This window comes from Myxine glutinosa, chromosome 11, assembly GCF_964187855.1.
Source record: "Myxine glutinosa chromosome 11, kmMyxGlut1.1, whole genome shotgun sequence".
NCBI classification, from domain to species: domain Eukaryota; kingdom Metazoa; phylum Chordata; class Myxini; order Myxiniformes; family Myxinidae; genus Myxine; species Myxine glutinosa.
In genome coordinates, this window is record NC_136271.1 from 101,551,087 (window position 1) to 101,573,889 (window position 22,803).

The 22,803-nt window shown below is 46.9% G+C and overlaps 1 protein-coding gene across 4 annotated transcripts in view; it reads left to right on the top strand.

Annotated features, from left to right (window-relative positions):
• Positions 1-22,803, top strand: part of XRN2 (5'-3' exoribonuclease 2) — a 141,960-nt gene that overhangs the window by 112,089 nt on the left and 7,068 nt on the right. For all 4 annotated transcript variants that reach the window (XM_078786900.1, XM_078786899.1, XM_078786901.1 and 1 more), the window contains 4 exons: positions 613-681; positions 1,872-2,003; positions 14,982-15,028; positions 21,960-22,041. In XM_078786900.1, coding sequence (XP_078643026.1) covers positions 613-681; positions 1,872-2,003; positions 14,982-15,028; positions 21,960-22,041 — 330 coding nt within the window. The remainder of the gene's footprint in view (positions 1-612; positions 682-1,871; positions 2,004-14,981; positions 15,029-21,959; positions 22,042-22,803) is intronic.

Consider the following 22,803-nt stretch of genomic DNA (forward strand, 5'->3'; position numbering starts at 1 on the left):
TTTCTCTCTCCCTCTTTCTCTCTCCCTCTTTCCCTCTTTCCCTCTCTCCCTCTTTCCCTCTCCCTCTCTTTCTCTCTCCCTTTCCTCTCCCTCTCCCTCTCTTCCTCTCCCTCTCACACTCACAGATTCATCCCATTTCGTCTTGAGTTATCATGCTGTTCGTGATGCACTCAATCCTGTGATGAGGTTGTTGCCTTGAAACAACTTACCTTCTCTTACTGAAAGGCAAATCTGACAACAGGCAACGTCAGATCACCCCACAAAACCCACAAGTTTGTGTCCACTCTCAGGAGAGCCAGAAAAAGAAATCTGGCCAACCTCAAGATTGAACTTTCAAACCTGTCCCCTTCCTCTAAAACCTTGTGTGTGTGTGTGTGTGTGTGTGTGTGTGTGTGTGTGTGTGTGTGTGTGTGTGTGTGTGTGTGTGTGTGTGTGTGTGTGTGTGTGTGTGTGTGTGTGTGTGTGTGTGTGTGTGTGTGTGTGTGTGTGTGTGTGTATATTATATATGTGTATATATATATGTGTATATATATGTGTATATATAGTATATATATATATATATATATATATATATATCCTGAAAATGTAATTGTCAAATGTACCTGCCAACAGGATTCTGTACAAAGATCCACAGTACCCTGAGGATTATGTTTTCAAGGCTGCGGTCCTTTCCGGCGCAAAGTGAGTATTTTTTTATTTTTTTTCGATTTTCTGGAATGTCGTTGACCATCCTTTTTTTTCATTTTGTTTCCTCCATCACCTCGGGTGGACAGAGGTTATGTTTTCACCCTGTTTGGTTGTTTGTCTTTTCTGACTGTGAGCAGGATATCTCAAAAAGTTAAGTATGGATTCAGACTAAAGTAGGTGAATGAGTTGGGTGTGTGATGAGAAAAAGCCGATTCGATTTTGGTTAAGGTTCAGATCGAGATACGGCCTCTCATTGGGATACAGGAAGTAAAATATCATTGGGATCCCCCTTCCCCGCCCCCTTTCACCCGCCAGTCCCAATCCCGATCTTCCATCCAATTCAGAAATGCTAAATCTTTGCACTTCTGTAGAACAAAGACATAAACAATCAAATTATTCCAATCGTAACTACTGCCATGCTCAATTCCATGATTTGAATGTATTTTGATAATTAGATGAGTGTTGCAATATTTTATCCTTTGCTGTCCATTCCCCTTTCTTTTTTGAATTTTTATAAGCTTATTTTTTTCCATTGCTCCTTCATGTAATACCTTTAGTTGCAATCTAAAACGTCCCTAAAACATTTTTATTCCATAAATTAATTTTGATGCACATTAATGTAATTTTATATAACTATTATTTCTACATTATTTGTAAGTTTTATGAAACTGTTTTATTGTAGTAAACTTGACAGACACCAGTCTTTGGACTGCCCTGTCCATTGTTTGACATTCCCAATAAACCAAAATGATTATGAAACTGTTCAGTCTGATGGAGGTATGCGCTCTACTGGGTGCCGTTGTTGGGTTATCTTACATCTTGTTTGTTGCTGGTTCGTGATTTCCACAGCACTCTTTACTACCTCTGTATTTGAGGAATGAAATGATTGATCTGTTTGCATTCTTTGGTGGAACTTCGTTTAGCACCTTCTTCCATGTTTCCAGTGACTACTTTTCATTATTGCTGAATGTGTTCTGTTGTAGAATACATTTTCAAAAAATTTGTCACAAGTTGCTGGGAAGACTGTGGTAGACAAGCTTGTCAATTGGATATGGACCTTTTGATCATGGTAGTTACTCCGCCAAACTGTTGGAGTGTTTCAGCAAACCACTTTTCAACATGCTATGCTGTGTTAGGTTACTTTGCTGTATAGTTGTGCATTCTGATATGCCTTCTCATTGCAGACATCCAGAGAAGGTACTAAAACCAGGGAACTGGGAGGAGCAAAACTCTGGGAAGGTTTGGAAACCTACTACAGGCTTCAATGCAAACAGGCAGCAGGCACACTTGAACCCATCATCAATGCGCATGTTGCAGTAAGTATGTGGAGCAGGTGTGCTGCACTAATGGCATCCATATATTCAGACTCAGATGGTTGTGTTTCTTTAAAATATTTCCACGAATTTGGAATCCAAACCAGCAAAACCTGTATATGTATATACAACAACAAAACAACAGGCATTTTAAGGCCATTTTCTTTGCTAGAGTGGGGGTTAGCCTTGCGGGCCCCATGACAATCTTCTCCATTTTGCCCTATTTTCTGCATCTCCCCTTGTTAACCCCCGTGCCCGCATTTCTTCTTCCACCACCGTTAGCCAAGTCTTTCTCGGTCCTCTACTTCCTTCTACATGCATTTCCATCACTCTTCGCAACCAGACACTTTCATCCTTCCTCAACACATGACCAAACCATCTCAACCTGTTTCTCTTCACAGCATCCATCACAGGCTCTATTCCCATCATATTTCGCAATTCATCATTTTTCTTCCTCTCTCTCAACGATACTCTGCACATCCACCGAACCATTCGCATTTCCACCCTTTCCAGCCTTTGTTGCTGCTCTACGTTCATTACCCATGTCTCGCTCCCATAAATCATAACACTTCTCACACGTGCAGCATACACCTTTCCCTGTATATATGTAAAAAATACCTGTATATGTATAATGTATATATGTAAAAGTATTTGGTCTCCTCAATTCTTTATTTCACTGTTTATATTACAGAACGTTTCTTTTTGATTCAGAACTTAATATATCCTTTTAAATCAGAAAATAAAAAGAAATGGCATTGACAAAATTATTGACACACCAGACCTAATATTTGGTAGCACCGCCTTTGGACAAAATAAATGCAGTCAAGCGCTTCCTACAGCCATGAATGAGCTTCCTACACCTCTCTCCTGGCAGTTTGGCCCACTCTTCTTGTGCAAACTGCTCCAGTTCTTCCAGATTTAAAGGGTGTCTTCTCCCAACTGCTGTTTTCAGATCTCCCCACAGGCGTTCAATTGGATTTACATCTGGACTCATTGCTGGCCACTTCAGAACAGTCCAGCTTTTTGTCTTGATCCATTCCTGGGTGCTTTTTGAAGTGTGTTTGGGGTTATTGTCCTGCTGCAAGACCCATGGCCTTCGACGGAGACTCAGCTTTCTGACACTGGGTTGAACATTGCGCTCCAAAATGGCTTGGTGATCTCCTAATTTCATGATGCCATACACACATTCAAGGCACCCAGTGCTTCATTCAGCCACAACAACATTACTGAGGTTGGGCACTGATGTTGGGCGATTAGGCCTGGCTCGCAGTCGGCGTTCTAATTCATCCCAAAGGTGTTCGATGGGGTTGAGGTCAGGGCTCTGTGCAGGCCAGTCAAGTTCTTCCACACCGATCTTGACAAACCATTTCTGTATGGTCTTCGCTTTGTGCATGGGTCATTGTCATGCTGAAACAGGAAAGGGCCTTCCCCAAACTGTTGCCACAAAGTTGGAAGCACACAATCATCTAGAATGTCATTCCCTTCACTGGAACTAAGGGGCCTAGCCCGAACCATGAAAAACAGCCCCAGACCATTACTCCTCCTCCACCAAACTTTACAGTTGGCACTATGCATTTGGGCAGGTAGCGTTCTCCTGGCATCCGTCAAACCCAGAGTAGTCCGTCGGACTGCCAGATGGTGAAGTGTGATTCATCACTCCAGAGAATGCGCTTCCACTTCTCCAGAGTCCGATGGCGGCGAGCTGTACACCACTCCAGCCGATGCTTGGCATTGTGCATGGTGATATTAGGCTTATGTGTGGCTGCTCGGCCATGGAAACCCAATTCATGAACCTCCCAGCGATCAGTTGTTGTGCTGACGTTGCTTCCAGAGGCAGTTTTGAACTTGGTAGTGTGTTGCAACCGAGGACAGACGATTTTTACGTGCTTCAGCACTCTGCGGTCCCGTTCTGTGAGCCTGTGTGGCCTACCACTTCGCCGTTGTGCTGTTGTTGCTCCAAGACGTTTCCACTTCACGACAGCACTTAGTTGACCGGGGGCAGCTCTAGCAGGGCAGAAATTTGACGAACTGGCTTGTTGGAAAGGTGGCATCCTATGGACGGTGCCACGTTGAAAGTCGCTGAGCTCTTCAGTACGGCCCATTCTACTGCCAATGTTTGTTTATGGAGATTGCATGGCTGTGTGCTTGATTATATATACCTATCAGCAATGGGTGTGGCTGAAACAGCTGAATCCACGAATTAAAAGGGGTGACCGCATACTTTTGGCCATGTAGTGTCTATACCTGTCAGCAATGAGTGTGGCTGAAACAGCCGAATCCACTAATTACCTCCGCCACCATATGTGGATGGAGGTTATGTTTTAAACCCTGTCTGTCTGTCCATTTGTTAACAAGATATCTCAAAAAGTTGTGGATGGATGCGGACGAAATTTGGCAGAGATGCAGCGTATGTGACAAGGACGAAATGATTAGATTTTGGTGAAGATCCGGATTTGGATCCGGCTACAAGAAATTTTTAAGTATTTCTTCATCATTGGGAGGTAGGGCCAAAAACGATACAAAGCAGGATATCTCAAAAAGTTATGGATGGATGTGGACGAAACTTGGTGGACAGGTTGGGTATGTGATAAGGAAGATTCGATTCAATTTTGGTGAAGATCCGGATACGGATCCAGCTCGTCGAAGTTTTTGAGTGATTCTTCACCATTGAGTGATGTGGCCAAAAATGAGTGGTAGATCAGGGTATGAAAGACTTGGCCTATGGTGATTCCTATGATTGATATTGATTAAATGTGATTTTGTATTGTGATTTTCTGGTCTACTCTGAGATACAAAACGTAAACTGTGCAGCAGGTGGAGGTATGCTCTCTACTGAGTGCTGTTCGACTTAGAAGGGGTGTCTGCATACTTTTGGCCATGTAATATATGTATATATCTCTATATATAAAGGAGGTGTGTGTGTGTGTGTGTGTGTGTGTGTGTGTGTGTGTGTGTGTGTGTGTGTGTGTGTGTGTGTGTGTGTGTGTGTGTGTGTGTGTGTGTGTGTGTGTCTGGATGTCCGCTTATAACTCAAGAACTACACATCGGAGAAAAGTTTTAGACACAGATTCGGAATCAGCATAAAATCCTGTTGGTTATAGGCTACTCTGTATTTTAATATCAACGGTTTAAAAAACCGCGCCAGCTGCAATTCCATGGTGTAGTTTGTGGCGGCGCTAGACGTTCGGGGTGTATTGCAATGGTTTGTCGGGTTTGGCTGTGGGTCCAGAATAGCTCCCATTTCCTTATGTTCTTCCACTTTTATTTTGATTCTTCTGTTACAACGCCTTCCTTATCTACCTTATATCCCCCCGACGAGGCCTCTACATAATTTCATGCGGCAGAATTTCGTGCATTTTGAGTGAAAGAAGTGAGACGAAGTTGTAGGAGGAAGAAGAGGCGCGGTCACTGTGGAGGCCTCGATCGTGAGTGGAAATGGTGGGAATTGCGTTTGTATCGCAAAGTAAAGGATCTGCATTCATTTCTGAACTTGCATTGGTGGATTGTTATACATCTGCATTATTTTTCATAAAAACTCTTTATGTTGAACTTGAAGGCTCCAAGCACGGACTATATATTATATAGCCCTCATTGAGGTAAAAATAAAAGTAAAAAGCCTGCTATCGCTTGCCAAGCTAGCCGTTCCCCCCTCCCCCTAAGCAAAGAGGTTTTGAGAAATTGAAAATTGACAAAACGTCATGTAGGCAATGTACTGTGATATTGCTCTAAAATATACATGTTCTTTTCATCATATATTTGTACTATTCTTATTCAACCCGGGCGAAGCCGGGTACCTCAGCTAGTATATATATATATATATATATATATATATATATATATATATATATATACAGACTTGGCATTTAATATGGAATATTTTTTTTGTGGGGGTGACCTTACTTTTCAAGATGACTTAGAACCAAAAGTTCATTGGAATTATGTTGAAATTATTCTAGATTTTGTTAATGTGACCTTTAAAAGAAACAAAAACCACATTTGACATTTCGAAGCAAATAAATTGATCCTTGAAAGTGATGTAAACTGATATCGAACTCAATTCACGGACAGTACTGTGTTAAACTTCTGTGCGTTTTCCAGAAGTATCTTTTTATTTTGCACATTAGCCAAAAGTTTTTTAACAAAACCAAAAGTTAAATTACGACTGGGATTACGGACAGTAAAATTACAGTTCAGTACTTCGTGTAACCCCCACGAGCATTCAGGAGAGCACGTACACGTTATGGCATGCTGTTCACGAGATTTGCCAAGGTTTGGACAGGAATCGCGTGCCATGCAGTTACAATAGCCTGCTGCAATTCACGCACAGAGGCAGGCTGCTGGTCCAAGTTGTCGATTTGACGCGTTAATTCTGCCCACAAGTTCTCCATCGGATTCATATCCGGGGACATGGCAGGCCACTCCATATGCTCTACACCACAGTCAGCAAGAAAGTCTTGGATCATGCGAGCACGATGAGGCCGTGCATTGTCATCTTGGAAGACAAAGTTTCCTCGAAAGGCCGCACGAACAAAGGGAAGCAATGTTTCTACCAGAATGGCCCTGTGCTTGAACTGGTTCAGGTTTCCATTCAGAACAACCAGGTCAGTTTTGCCCCCTGCATGAAAAGCAGCCCAAACGGTCACCCCACCACCTCCAGCTTGGACTCTTGGCACTATACAATCTTCGTTGTAGGCTTCATGCACTTGTCTGCACACTCGGACGCGGCCATCTTGACGATAGACCAGAAATCTAGACTCGTCACTGAAGATCACGTGATTCCGGTGTCCTGGCTGCCATTGACGGTGCTCTCTGGCCCACTGCAATAGGCGCTGGCGGTGTTGTCTGGTCAGACGTGGCTTTCTCAGGGGATGCCTGGCATGATAGCCTGCTTGAACCAGTCGTTGGTTGACTAGCCTTCTGGATACAGGCACATTTGTCAGTTGCTGCCACTCAGCCCTAAGCCGATTAGCTGACTTGGTACGGCCATTGCGGACCAACCGGTGCAGCTTGCGATCATCCCTCCTTGTGGCTCTGCGGGGACGTCCTGGCCTCAGTATTGGAGTAGGGACGCCCCTCTGAGCATTTCGTTTCAGGATCTTTGACACCTGACCTTGAGTGATGCCATACTGCCGAGCAATAACACGCTGTTTCATGCCGGAATTTCGTAAAGCCACCACTAAATGACAAACAGCATTGTTGAGTTTACGGACCATCTCCAGAGGAAGCGGCAATAACTTTTAGAGACGTGCAGCAGTTGTTTTCCACTAATACAGAACGCAAAAACCTTATATACCCGATTGTGAAGCCAATCTTCAAATGTACCTGTCCGTACATTTTGTCACGCCACCTGTGATATAATCCTGTTATTGACTTCTTGCTGCGACAGACAATCAGTGACATGGTTCTTTTAACAAAGAAATCACCGAAGCGTAAAAGAAACTCACCAGATTGATATACCGAGTTCAGAAAGTAAACCCTTGTCAAAAAAAATAAAAAATTCCATATTAAATGCCAAGTCTGTGTATATATATATATATTTTTATATATATATATATATATATATATATATATATATATATATATATATATATATATATATATATATATATATATATATATATATATATATATATATATATATATATATATATATATATATATATATATATATATATATATCTCGATATATATCTCGATATATATCTCGATATATATCTCGATATATATCTCGATATATATCTCGATATATATCTCGATATATATCTCGATATATATTATATATCTCTCTATATATATATATATATCTCTATATATATATATATATATCTATATATATATTGTTACGGATCGCGGATTAGATGTTATTTACCGAGCGGTGGTATTGCCGCGACCTAACAGTTCCCCCGATTCTTCCCCAACTCACCCGATTCCACCCGAACGTTGGCCAAATCGCGCTACGCTAAATCAATGATTGGAAAGGACACAACGACTGGGATAAATGAAACGACGCCAGGGGTACAGTTCTCAAGACCTCCGGAGGAGGGTATAATTAGTGGTGGAGAAAAGGGGTAGATTACAAGGTAGAGTGAGGTAAAAGACACAGAAGAGATGGGCACTTAAATACAATCTTATCTTATTCCAGACAGACCACAGACAAACGGAACAAGGCTGACTTACACAGGGATTGATGGCAGGAAGGGACAGGCAGTCGATAGCACAAGGTGCACCTTGGCTCAGGGACAGGATAAAGCACGGTCCAGTCCAGAGATGCGGGGAGGTGTCACAGCGCTCAGAAGGGACGTCTCTCTTGCTTCAAGCTCAGCGCGCATCTGACGTCACCTCCCTCTTCCTGCGCATGCTCAGCGGGGAGTGACACGCCCTCGGCTGGTTGGCTCCGCCCCAGATGGGACCGGTCCGCCGCTTCCATTGGGTGCGGGGGTTACCGGGCTCCGCCCTTGACGAGGAGCTGACAGGGAGCCCCTATTTGGTAACCCCGTCGAGCACATGTTCGATGGCGGCTCGCTGGGAAGGCCTCATGCCCTCCCAACACCCCCTACCAACCAAGCCGGAGTGAGGACGCGCACTCCCTGTGCACGCCGCCGCCGTTGCTGTTGTTGTTGTTGTTGCTGAACCGTGAGGAAGAGCTGCGGGGAGGTATTGGGAGGTCCTAAACTTCCTAACGGTGCCATACAATCACATTCTGGTGCAACGAAGGGTCAGAATTAATGGAAACGAGTCCTTAACTGACATAGACTAAGAATAACTAGCAAGATGTCCTATAGTTGTCTTACATGAGATGCGGTGAACCTGGGCACGACATTTAATGGGGGAAATAGGGGGAGGTCGGGTCTACAGAGTGTTGTTTACAGAAAATGGGACTAGGGAATGGGGGATTGGGGATAGTTGGGAAGTATTGAGGAAATAGGGGAATATTTACAAGCGGATATGGATGGATGCAAATCCCATATCCGCAACATTGCACCCTTCCCTACCTCGGGGCGGCCCGACCCGATAAATTTTTACCTACTTTAGTGTGGCACTCAGATGTAGTTCCCTCTACTATTAACTCAACCCTGAGTGCGACAGTTTTACAGATGTTCACAAATGAGTAAATATGTCCCCCTGCGACGTTGCACCCTTCTCCTAACAGAAACACACCCACAGGATAACCAAATCGCGGAAAGCATCCTCAAACTAAGCATACAGCCGGTAGGGAGCATCATTTATACAAGACTACACTGATATTTACACTACGATCCAGGACCTGTTCTTTGAGGAACACATGCAGATGTTATGCATTGGGAAAGCACGCATGCCAGCATCGATACACCAACCCACGAGTGCCCTGTGGCCCTACGGCCTTTAATAATGTGCAGAGCACCCCGTCCAAGCACCAAAAGCACCACCCCATACGCACAGTCAGCACCATCCGGTGCACCAATAAAGTGTTCATAGTCACCGGTGGTGTCGCAGCCGGCCGATGTTCTGCCGCTGGTCTTGCCTTCTTGGAGTGCACTTGGCCTTCTGGCTTCTTTAGAAATAAAGGCGCCAACCGCGTCCATTTCTAAATTGTGGCCGTCAGGGGGGCCAACTAAAAGTGGTTCACCTGTATGGCATAGGTGCCACGTTGACCCAGAGGTCCATCCACGGGTGGTGCTTGACCGCCAAAGAACTGCGGTCCATTGTGGGCGGCCACCAAAATTGCGGTCCATATGGTGTATCGATCCAGGCAGCAAGCAGCGGAAGTACAGGCCCACAACTGCGGAGCCAGCACCTCTCTCTCCTCTCTCTCTGCCCCAAAGCCAGATCCTCGGAGGTGGGAGACAAAAGAAGACAAGTGAGTAAGGTGGTAAGGGCGCAAAAGTGCACGCAATTCAAGGTAATGCACACTGGGGGCACATGGGAACCAGGTGAGACAGGTACGTTCCTACCGTACGCCCCCCCCCCCCCCACCAGGTAACCTACATTGCCCCTCCCTTACCCCTTACTGTATCCACAAAACACAACACTACCCATAAACATCTACTTTACACATCAACAAACGTCCCTACTGTCTTCCCCGTTCCTCCCATAAACCAAATTCGTCTTCTCTCCCTCCTAACCAATCAAATTTGCCATTTCCAACTCTCATCAAAATTTGCCATCTCCAACTCAACATCAAAATTTGCCATCACCAATTCATCATCAGTCCCTCCTAAGGAGGGAGAGATGGAATCACCCCAATGTCTCATCCACGTCGTGATGCGTCTCACAAATCCACACAGCAATTCTCCTTTCCTGCAACACAGAACAAAGGAACACAGGTGTGGAGTCATCATCATCACCTCAGGTAAGTGGCTGCGTATGGTGCGACAGGTTCATCAATCCTAACTATTTCCTAAATGACTTTAACAACTTTACATTACCCGGGGTCTTTCCCTGCCAATCCATTGGCCAACTTACACTATGGGTTCTAAAAACCAATTCCCATTGACCAAACTGTGGTGCTTCTCAAGTTGGGGTCTCACTCCCCAGATTCATCACTCGGTGCCCCCGCACAATTTCGGTGGCTGGGTCGTGTGACGCTCCCAGCTGGTCCGCCCACCTGCACACCTCCACCACTGTTGTTGCCTACCGAGCTCACCTGCTCCTCACCCTAACCTAACTAACTGGGGAAGGCCCTCTCGCACTCTCACCCCCTCAGTGCCCTCTCTGGCACGGGCTGCCCGATCCCCCCCCTGGGATCCTCAGGCACCCACTGACACTAACGGCTCCCAGAGCCCACCTGCGGCCTCACCTGGCCGACATCTAACAGTGGCGGAGTGCCCAACCATTCACACTCATACTAACAGGCCACACGACCAGCCAATTTCACCACACCAATGCACCCATCCACAATACTATTCTGCAACCGCACCACAAATGCCAATATCCAACCACAATTTACCTATACCTTCTAACTATTCTTTAAACTACCCTCCCCGGGTACTCGTGAAAAGGGGTCCACTCTTCCCCCATCCACACCTTCGCACCATGCACACCACTCCGTACCACTTACTCCAACTCTCTCCACACCACTCATTCTCTGCTCCATATATTCCACACACCTGTACTTGCACACCTGTGCTCTCATACTTGGTGCCGCCTGCACCCTTCTCTCCCCCAAGCGCATTCGCGCTGATCCACAACACTCACTACTCATACACTGCTCCACACACCTGTCCAGTTCTCACACAGCATCATCTCATCTAACTACTCCCCTCTGAAACTTGCGCTTCCCAGTCGTCCCTTTAAACTATTGCGCTCCCTCGTCATTATCAAACACTAAGCTACTACGTCCCCACTACAGGTATCAGTCACTATCTAAACCTTAACGTTACCTAATGTCATCTTCGCTAGATCCCTACACACAATATCCTAACCCACCCGGGCTAGTTTTCACTGCCATAAACCCCATAAACTATAGCGCATTTGCCCCATTCATGGGAAGGGTGGCAGGGATGCCACCCTTACCCACCGTCATACGGCGCGAGTGGGACCTTGTGGGACCACCTCGTATGCGAGTCGTTGCCCGCCTGCCGGACCCCGTGCGTCGCCCCTTGCGGGGTCAGCGCGGGGCCGAACCGGCCGGGCCCCCACAGTACATTACCCCCAAGGGGCTCTCGTGCCTCCCCTGTCCCTCTAAAAACTACCCCTGTTGGTGTCGATGCATGGGTCACACTTCCGCAACCCGCTACCCATTCCATACCACCACAACCTTGCTCACTCACACCTCGCACCTCTCCCATCACCGGACCCTCTCGCTCGCACCCTCGTTCCATACCCTCCGGACCAGCCATACACCTCACTCTTGGCCTCTCACGAACATCCGGGTCCATCTCGACCCCCAAGCTTATTAAATCACCTGGCGCATCATACGCACGACCATATTGGTCACCACTTACACCGGGTCCTCTTTCTCTTCGCTTCTCCTCCATCACCTGCGAATCCCTCATCCGGTTAATGAGCACATCATCACGATCCGAACACAGACTTTGGACCAATTCTTTTACTTCCTCCTTTATCTCTTTCTTATCCTCTCTCCGTCGCTTCTTAATTTCGCTCACCCCTTCTTCCACTTCTTCTAATTTCTGCTTCACCTCCTTCATCTCCTCGTGCGCCCCCTTAAGTTCTTCCTCTAACTCCACCTTATTTTTTTCTATATGCTCCCGCACCTCCCGCTCTTTAACCTCCATCACCTCTACCACCTTGTTCATTTTCCTCGTCAGGTCCTCATGTACCGTCTGACACTCTTTTTTAATTACCCCTACGTCCTTTTTCATCTCCTTCTGTGTCGATTTTAAACCCTCTATTACCGCTGTGTTCTTCTTTACCTGGTCCCCCAACTCCTTTTGTCCCACTGTCAATTGTTCTACTCCCAGCGTCAACTCCTCTATACCACCTTGCAATTTTACAGTCCCCTTTCTCGCCTCCTCCATGCGCTCCTTACAGTGCCTCACCTCCTCGCGCACTCCTCCGACCTCCTCACTCACACCTCTTCTGATCTCTTCTCCCATCACTTGCATCTCCTGCCCAGATGCCACCCTCATCTGCTCCATTTCCTCCCTGTGAGCATCCAATTTAGTTTCTACCCCCATTCTGACCCCCTTTATCTGCTGCCCCATTTTTTTTAACTTCCCTTTCCGCTTGGTCCCTCATGTCCCTCAATTTGCCTTCCATACTGTTTTCTAACCCCTCTAACCCCTTTTTCATCCCTTCCATTTGATTCTCTTGAGCGGCCATTCTGTTTTCTACCCCCGTTAACCCCTCCTGTATTTCCCCTAATCTATTGTCTAATCCCTCTTCTACTCCCTAACCCTCCGATCTGGGCCCCCATCCTTTGTTCTAACCGTTCCCCCATTTCTCCCATTCTGCCCCCCAATCGCTCACTATCAGCCCTCATTTGCTCACTATCAGCCCTCATTTGGCCCTCCAATCGCTCCCCCTGAGCATCCATTTTTGCCATCATTTGAATCATAAAGACTCGCATGTACTCTGGCATCTCTGGCTCGGCTGCCGCTAGCACGGGCGCAGCACAATTTGGTACTGCTACGGTCACGGGCGCGGCAAAATTTGGTGCCGCTACACCCACGTGCGCGAGGACGCCATCTTGTGCGCCCGAAACCTCGTGCGCGAGGACGCCATTTTGCGAACCTGCCGCCCTCACTGCTTCGCTCGCCTCTTGTCCCTCAATTTGGTCCTGGATCGACCCTGCCTCACTCTCCTCTACCGGAACCCAGCCGTCTTGATCTGCCATAGCGTGACTTTCAAAATTCGGGTTTTTTGTAAAACAAAACAATTTCAACTGCTTGTAATTTTGAGCGCGTTAAGCGCGCTTCGGGCCTCGTATCTCACTCCTCGACACCAATTGTTACGGATCGCGGATTAGATGTTATTTACCGAGCGGTGGTATTGCCGCGACCTAACAGTTCCCCCGATTCTTCCCCAACTCACCCGATTCCACCCGAACGTTGGCCAAATCGCGCTACGCTAAATCAATGATTGGAAAGGACACAACGACTGGGATAAATGAAACGACGCCAGGGGTACAGTTCTCAAGACCTCCGGAGGAGGGTATAATTAGTGGTGGAGAAAAGGGGTAGATTACGAGGTAGAGTGAGGTAAAAGACACAGAAGAGATGGGCACTTAAATACAATCTTATCTTAACCCAGACAGACCACAGACAAACGGAACAAGGCTGACTTACACAGGGATTGATGGCAGGAAGGGACAGGCAGTCGATAGCACAAGGTGCACCTTGGCTCAGGGACAGGATAAAGCACGGTCCAGTCCAGAGATGCGGGGAGGTGTCACAGCGCTCGGAAGGGACGTCTCTCTTGCTTCAAGCTCAGCGCGCATCTGACGTCACCTCCCTCTTCCTGCGCATGCTCAGCGGGGAGTGACACGCCCTCGGCTGGTTGGCTCCGCCCCAGATGGGACCGGTCCGCCGCTTCCATTGGGTGCGGGGGTTACCGGGCTCCGCCCTTGACGAGGAGCTGACAGGGAGCCCCTATTTGGTAACCCCGTCGAGCACATGTTCGATGGCGGCTCGTTGGGAAGGCCTCATGCCCTCCCAACACCCCCTACCAACCAAGCCGGAGTGAGGACGCGCACTCCCTGTGCACGCCGCCGCCGTTGCTGTTGTTGTTGTTGTTGTTGCTGAACCGTGAGGAAGAGCTGCGGGGAGGTATTGGGAGGTCCTAAACTTCCTAACGGTGCCATACAATCACATTCTGGTGCAACGAAGGGTCAGAATTATTGGAAACGAGTCCTTAACTGACATAGACTAAGAATAACTAGCAAGATGTCCTATAGTTGTCTTACATGAGATGCGGTGAACCTGGGCACGACATTTAATGGGGGAAATAGGGGGAGGTCGGGTCTACGGAGTGTTGTTTACAGAAAATGGGACTAGGGAATGGGGGATTGGGGATAGTTGGGAAGTATTGAGGAAATAGGGGAATATTTACAAGCGGATATGGATGGATGCAAATCCCATATCCGCAACAATATTGTTAGCCATGGTGATTTAGTTAGCCATGGTATATAGCCATGGTGATTGTTGAAACTTTCTGCAGTGAGCAGGCAGTGTCTTCTAAGTTGGCCCAAATTAATCTGATTCAGTTGTAAGTTGTTTTCTTTTTAACCAAAAATGGAATGTAATTATTTTATTTTATTTCTTGCATATTGCATGCATAGCCAGCAAGAATTTTTTTTTTTCCCCAAACTGTAAAGGTGATAATTCATTGAATTGTTTTAATGGGTTTTTTTAATCACGGAAATGGAATGTCCCAAAATGTTTCAAATAAATCTGAGAACATCGGCTTCTGGGGGCCTGGGCAGCACGCCTCCCTTCATTCGGCATTTCTGGGGCAGCACAGCAGGTTTTCTTGTATCCTGGTCTTGTGTGTGATTGTAGTAAATCGTATTGTTTGACTTTTTTTTTTGTGTGTGTTTTCCAGACATGCTGGGAGAAGCAGGCCTTCATTCCACCAGGTCCAAATGCCCTGTGAGTACTTTTTCTTTCTCAGCACATCTGTGTGCGTTTATAAGGTACTGAATGAAAGTGTGCTCGTTTTGTTTTGATTGGTGGTCTTGTATTCTCGCCCAAGTTTTGATTTGTGGAAACTCAAATTAAAAACATTGGTTGGTATTGAAATAATTGGCTTCACACTGTTGTGAATGAGAAAATATCAAGATGGAACATTGCCTCCTCGTCCCTCTTTAATCCTCGTCCTCTTATTTATTTTTTCTGTTATTAATTTTTCTTGCATAGTCTTGCACCAATTTGTCTCAATCAGTTGTGCACTCTGCTCCATTGTGCTGCATTTTAATTGAAAAGACAGCCTTACTAAAAGTAGCTGGCTGCAGTGGAGAACATTGGAAGGAAGGAGGAAGGATTTGATTGTTTTCTTAAGGGATGTGCCATTTTAAGCTTGTGCAATGTCACTATTCCAGAGGCGTGGCATGTAATCACCTGCAGTATTTGCCTATTGTTTATTACCTGCGTCACCGAAGGTGGATGGACGTGTTATGTTTTCACCTCTGTTTGTTTCTGTCTATCTGTGAGCAAGTTGTCTCAAAGTTGTGGACAGATTTGGACGAAATTTGGTCGAGAGGTTCAGTATGTGACAGACAAAATGATTGGATTTTGGTGAAGATCCAGATACCGATCTGGATCCGAGAATTTTTGAAGTCATTCTTCACCATTGAGGGATAGGGCAAAAAAATGATATACCGTATATACCGGTGTATAAGACGCACTTTTTTATCGGGAAAAAAAAGTCAAAAGTTGGGGCGATCAGCATCGGAGTGAAGGGGGAGCGGATCGTCAGTCAAGACCACCGGCCACGAAAAAGACCGTTTTACCGTTATGCTCGCTTGCATCGCTGACGGGGGAAAGCTTCCACCGTATGTCGTCTTCAAGCGGAAAACTCTACCCAAGATAAAATTTCCAGCGGGTGTCATCATTCGAGCCCAACAGAAGGGTTGGATGGATCTGGCCCTGGTCCAGGACTGGCTACGAGTGGTGTGGGGTAGGCGGGATGGCGGCCTTTCTGTATGACGGAGTATGCTGGTCGTGGATGCGTTTCGCTGTCACAGACAGAAGAAACCAAAGAGCTACTCCGGCGTTCCAACACGGACCTCGTCATCATCCCGGGCGGGATGACTTCCCTACTCCAACCCCTCGACGTGGCCATCAATAAGCCCTTCAAAGAAGGTATGCGGCGATGCTGGGCGCATTGGATGTTGGAAGGGGACAAGAGTTACACAAAGAGCGGGCGAATGAGGAAGGTGGACCTCCCGACGATCATGGCTGGATTGTAAAGGTGTGTGAGGAGATGCCGCCAGCGATCATAAAGCGGGCCTTTCTCAAGTGCTGTATTTCTAACAGCATGGACGGTACCGAAGATGATATAATCTGGCAGGAGGGAGCTTCCAGTGGCGGCGACAGCAACAACGAGAGCGATGGTGACCTGTACTACCCAGATGAGGACTTGCATGCCGTCTTCGAAGAGGAGAGCGACTGAGGATTTCCTTGGCTTTAGCTGAGAAGCCCATCACACACCCAAACGGCCCTTTGCAGGGCCACAACTCCACAATAAAGAATGTTTTAATAATCCCTCTACTCTCTCCTTTCTTCTATGAAGCAAAGAAGCTCCCGTGATTGCATGCACATCTGGACACTGACGTGTGTGTAACAGAATACTGACTACATATAGCTAAATATTTTTTGTTTTTTTCCTTTCAAAATGTTTATTTTGTGCTACTTAAAGTTTGTGTCCAAATGCATAGATTCACGCTACTGTAATCTGAAAATGCGGTTTTTTTTTTTTTTTTTGTTTTTTTTTTTTTTGAGGGTGGAAGTTGGGTGTGCGTATTATACAGCGGTATATACGGTATAGCAAGACATCTCAAAAAGTTGTGGATGGATTTGGACAAAACCTGGTGGACAGGTTTGTTGTGTGAAAAAGATGGGGACAAGAGTTACACACAGACAGAAGTCTGTGTGTAACTCTTGTCTATTGCTCGATCTCGCGAGATCTTGGAGACGGCGGCAGGGATTTTCGAAGCTCCACACGGTCTCCACGTTTTTCGAAGTTAAGTCTGTTCACAATTGTATTTTGTCGAAACTGTATTTATCTTTCGGTGTGTGAAGTTATTGTGTGCAACTTTGGTTGTTTCTCGGTGTTTATCTTTCATAAATTGATCGTCTGTTTGCCGTGTCGCGAGCAAGGCCTTGTACAGTGTGCACTGTACAACCTTGAGGCTTTGTTTTTCTCTCAGTGGTCCGTCGTTTGTGATCCAATAACTTTCGTTCTCTGTATTCCCAGGCTTTTCACCCATAGCCTACTTCCTTGTGTAAATCTCAACTCAAAAAAAACAAACAAAAAAAAAAACATTTCCTTCTCTGTTCTCATTCGTTTATTCATTCTTATTCGTTCGTTCGTTCTTCGACCACGTGTTTCTCCCCCATTTCCCCAGATAGTTTTCACTCATTAACCTTCAATGTTTACACTTTCCCCTCAAGTTATGTATTCCGTCATATTTTATAACACCTTTTTCTTCTTCTTCTTTAAAAGGCTGCTTTCGACTTGCTCACCAAATCAATTCATCCCAAAAAAAATATCCATCTCCTATAGTGCCTTTGTTCTACATTCCCTAAACTCTCCTGCACTCCATCCTCCATCCAGCGTCCTTAAACGTATTTTTAACTCGAAGGTCACAAGAAACTCATTTTGCAATAAATGTTCGTTTCCCATAAATCGTACACTTTCAAAAATCCAATCTCCTCCAAATCTTCCCCATAACCCCTCCCCTCCAAATCTTCCCCATCACCCCTCCCCTCCAAATCTTCCCCATCACCCATCCCTTTCAAATCTCCCCCCTTGCCCCCTCCCTCCTAAACTACTCCCTCACCCCTCCCCGCCAAGACGCCCCCTCGCCCCTCCCCTCCTAGACTCCTGCCTCACCCCTCCCCTCCAAATCTCCCCCATATCCCATCCCTTTCAAATCCCTCCCCTTGTCCCTTCCCTCCCAAACTCCCCCCTCACCCCTCCCCTTCAAATCTCCCCACCCTCATTGCTTCTCAATTTCCCCCCGCTCACTCCCCCTCCTCAAAGCGTCCTCCCCGCTTCTTCCCCCTTCAAACTCTCACCTCCATCTCCCCCAACCTTCTGCCTCGCTCTTCCCCCTCCTCAAATAACACCTCATTGTGGCTCACCCAATCACCATCAAACCTTTTGTCCGCCCCATCCTTCCCTTTCTCCGAGCTATTCTGAAATCTCTGACACACCTTCAACAGCTCTCCCTACCTCTTCCACCTCTTCCACATCTTACCCTACCCCTCCTCCCCCCTGTTCTGTATCTGATGCTCCCCCTTCCTCTTCATTAACGGTATGGACCTCAAACATCCGGGGCCTTCGTTCAAACTTAACTGATCTCTCCATACAGGTTGCTTCTGTCAAACCAGACGTAATCTGCTTAACAGAAACTTTCCTCCTTTATGATGTCTCTGATTCCATAGTATCTCTCCCGGGCTACTCCCTCCTCCGGTATGATAGACCTGAGCCTCGTCCTGGAGGCGGGGTTGCTATCTTTATCAAAAACTCTCTTCCTCACTCGCCCTGCACTGCACTCTCTCCACCTCACCCCCAGGAATACCTCTGGCTACGGCTTCCCCTTCGCTCCCACCTCTTGTTCATATGTGTGTTGTACCGTCCACCAAACAGTGATGACTCCATCTACATCTCGCTGTCTGATGATATGGACCAACTTCTATCTACTCATCCCAACTCTCTCTTCCTCATATGTGGTGATTTCAACTGTCATCATGCCAGTTGGCTGGGTGTGGGTACCTCTCTCACCAGCCATGGCTCCTCAGCAAAAGACTTCTGCGACTCACTGGGACTGACACAATCTGTCAATTTCCCGACCCGGATCTCAGTCAACGGAACATCTTCTCTTCTGGACTTGGTTATGACTAACTTCCCTGAAAATGTCTGCTGCTCTTCTTCTGCTCCGATCGGATCATCTGATCATGTCCTTGTTAAAGTGGACATCTCTCTGACCATCCTCAGGGAGCCTGCTCAGCGTCGACGAGTCTGGCATTTCACTCAGGCCAACTGGCACGGTCTTCAAGCAGCCATCAATCATCTGGACTGGTCTCCCATCTCTACCACCTCTGACATCAACTCATCCTGGGAATTCTTCCAAAGTAAATTGCTCTCTCTCATGCACAGATTTATCCCATCTCGTCTTCAGTTGTCATACCCTTCCTCCCGTCCATGGTACACGGAATCTTGTGGTGAGGCTGTTGCCCAGAAACAACTTGCCTTCGTCTCCTGGAAAGCAAATCCAACGGAAGGAAATCTCATTTCCTTTCACAAAGCCCGAAACAAGTGTGTGTCCACCCTCAGGAGAGCCAGGAAACAATATCTCTCCGTTCTCAAGACCGAACTCTCTTATCTGTCTCCCTCTTCCAAATCCTGGTGGCGTCTGGTCAAATCCGTTTCTGGTGTTTGTTCCCCCTCCATCCCCTCCCTTACCTCAAACGGCTACACAGCTGACTCCGCACGTGAAAAAGCTGAATGCCTCAACTCTGTGTTTGCCTCTAAATCTTGTGTCCCAAACCCATCCCTCTCTGTACCCACCATACCCAGTCGTACCCTGCTGCTCCTGGACTCCGTGTCCTTTCCTCCTGACAAGGTGGAAAAGTTTCTGTCAACCCTCGACTCTGATTCTGCAACTGGACCCGACGGCATCAGCCCACGGGTCCTAAAATCCTGCTCTGCTGCTCTATCTCACCCTCTCTCTGTTCTCTTCACCCTCTCTTTTGCTCAAGGTCAACTGCCATCTGCTTGGAAATCAGCCAACATCACCGCTTTGCACAAAAAAGGTGCAAAAACAGATCCTAGCAACTACAGACCAATCAGCCTTCTCCCAATTATCAGCAAAGTCATGGAATCCATCATTGCTTCTGATATGAAATCTTTCCTCTTCTCCAATGGCTTGATCTCTGATCATCAATTTGGTTTCAGACCAGGTCACTCTACTCTGGACATGCTGCTTCTGCTGTCTCAACAATGGATGGAGGTCCTCAATGCCAAACAGGAAATTAGGGCTGTCTCCCTCGACATATCACGTGCCTTCGACACGGTCTGGCACCCCGCTCTGCTCACCAAACTCTCCTCCTTTGGTATCCATGGAAATCTCCACGCATGGCTGGCGGACTTCCTCTCTAGACGTCGTCAACGTGTGGCCCTGAATGGGTTTCTCTCATCTCCTCTTCCTGTTCAGGCTGGAGTTCCCCAAGGCAGTGTTCTGGGCCCCGTGCTTTTTCTGGTCTTCATCAATGATCTCTCTGACTCTCTCGAAAATCCTCTCTATCTCTTTGCTGATGACTCCACTCTCTGCCGCTCCATTCCTCTTCCCTCAGATCGGCAGTCTGCTGCCTCCTCACTCTCTGAAGACCTGGACAAAATCACAGACTGGTCAAACAAGTGGAACATGTCTTTCAATCCTGACAAATCTCACACTCTTACTATGTCTCTCCGAAAAGATCGACTGGACAACCCTCCCATCTACTTTCTCAACAATCCTCTCCAAGAAGTTCTGTCGCTCAAGATTTTGGGTCTCACTATCTGCCATGATCTTTCTTGGGAAAACCACATTTCCAAGCTGGCCTCCAAAGCCAGTCGCCGACTGGGCATCCTCCGTCGTGCGAAGTCCTTCCTCGGCACACCTGAGCTCCTCACCACATACAAGGCTTTCATCCGCAGCTCAATGGAATACTGTTCTCCCCTATGGGCCGGTGCTCCTGCCTCACACCTAGCTCGGCTTCACGCTGTTGAAACCAAAGCTTTCAGAATTATTGGAATCTCCCGCGATGAAGCTATCTCTGAGGGCCTTTCACTCACTCACCGCAGGCAGGTAGGTGGTCTTTCTGTCTTCTACCGACTCCTCTCCGGCCTTGCACCCCCAGCTCTCTCTGTGCTCTGTCCCCCAAATATTCCTACAGGTCGCACAAGATCTGCCAGCAACCCTCTGATGGTTAAACTGCCGAAATCTCGGCTCTCCGCTCACCTTCACTCTTTCATTCCTCTTTTCTCCCGCCTCTGGAACAAACTCCCTCACTCCCTTCAATCCCACTCCTCCCTCCAGGTCTTTAAAACAGCTGTTCACCACCATCTCTTATCTTCCCCCATCCAAAACCTTGATCTTTTCTACCCCCGCTAATTCACCCCAGATCCACCTTGTTTGAAATTCCAACTTCTTTCCTGGAAGTCCTGGCAGTGTCCATATGTTTTATACCTCTCCCACTGCCCCCTTCCCACGCCCCCCCCCCAAAGCCCTCGCCCTCTCTCAGATCTCTCGATGTCTCCATGTCTCTCGGTCCCTGCTCTCAAATGTTGTGTTTGTGTCCTTCCCCCTCTCTCCCCATCTTGTCTACCGCTCCCTATGTTATATGTTTTATGTGTCGGTTTGTCTTTCTGTGTGTTCATGTGATTAATGTTCGCTCTTTCACGAGCCTCGATATTGTATCCAAAAAAAAAAAAAAAAAAAAAAAAAAAAAATCTATTCGGTTTTGCTTACGATCTGAATACGGATGCGGATATGAGAATTATTTAATTATCCGGATATGAGAATTAAGGACCAAAATGATATGTAGCCTGATTTTTCAAAAAGTTGTGGATGACTTGTGACAAAACTTAGTGGATGAGTTGGTAAGGTGACAAGAACGAGCCAATTCGATTTTGGTTCATGTCTGTTCCAGATCTGACCTATCAGTGGCATCCAAAACGTAAACTGTTCAGTGTTCAGCCTGGCGGAGGTTTGCGCTTTACCAAGTGCCGTTCTAGTTTTGTAATGGAATTTCATTGCACCTCAGAGAGCGTTGCTATTAAAATGATAACCCGTCCTTTCTCTTTTAACCACAGCTTCTGTGCCGATGCCACGTCAGAGACAGCAATGGTACCCTCGGGCTGCACCACAACGCTATGCTCCCCCAATGCAACCCAGGTAAGCACGAACAATCCCCAATGATTCTTATTATGATTATCATTTTGGATACCTTGTATTGATACCCAGGCAATGACGACATTCACTTGCAAGTCTACACCCGCCCTTCCTTTGTCAGTAGTGGGGCGGCTTAGCCCAAATATTCAAAAGAATTGTGCATTTTGTGATACAAGCACCAAATTTGGCACACTAGTAGACTATCATATTATGAAAAGATCTGGATATTGGGCCATCTCAGATTCAGAGATTTGATTTTTGCAAGATTTGCAGATTTTGCAAGCTGAGATTGCAACGCCAGGGACGGCCGACTCCTTCCTATGAGCTGCCCACGTCACCCGCACAAGAAGAGCTCATCAAATCACTGCAGCGGCACTGCACATCCTGCAACACCGTGCGTATGAACACCACTGTATGACATATGCTGATGATGCAGAAGACCTGCCTGAGTTCGAAGACTGGTGTCACCAGAGAGGAGAAGACATTCCCAACTTTCAGTACTGGGCAACTGTGCTGGAACTAGAGATGTTGGTACTGGTCTACGTGCGTTCTCTGCGGCAGGCTTCATTCACGACGTACCTTGATGCCCTGACGGAACTGGTCCCATGGTTCCATGCCTTAGACCACACACACTATGCCAGGTGGGTCCCTGTTCACCTGAGGGACACGGTTGCACTCCCAATGAAGCACCCAGATGTAGCCAGAGAATTCAGGGCTGGCAACTTCACTGTACAGAAGACGAAGAAGGTGTTCTCTTCGATCCCA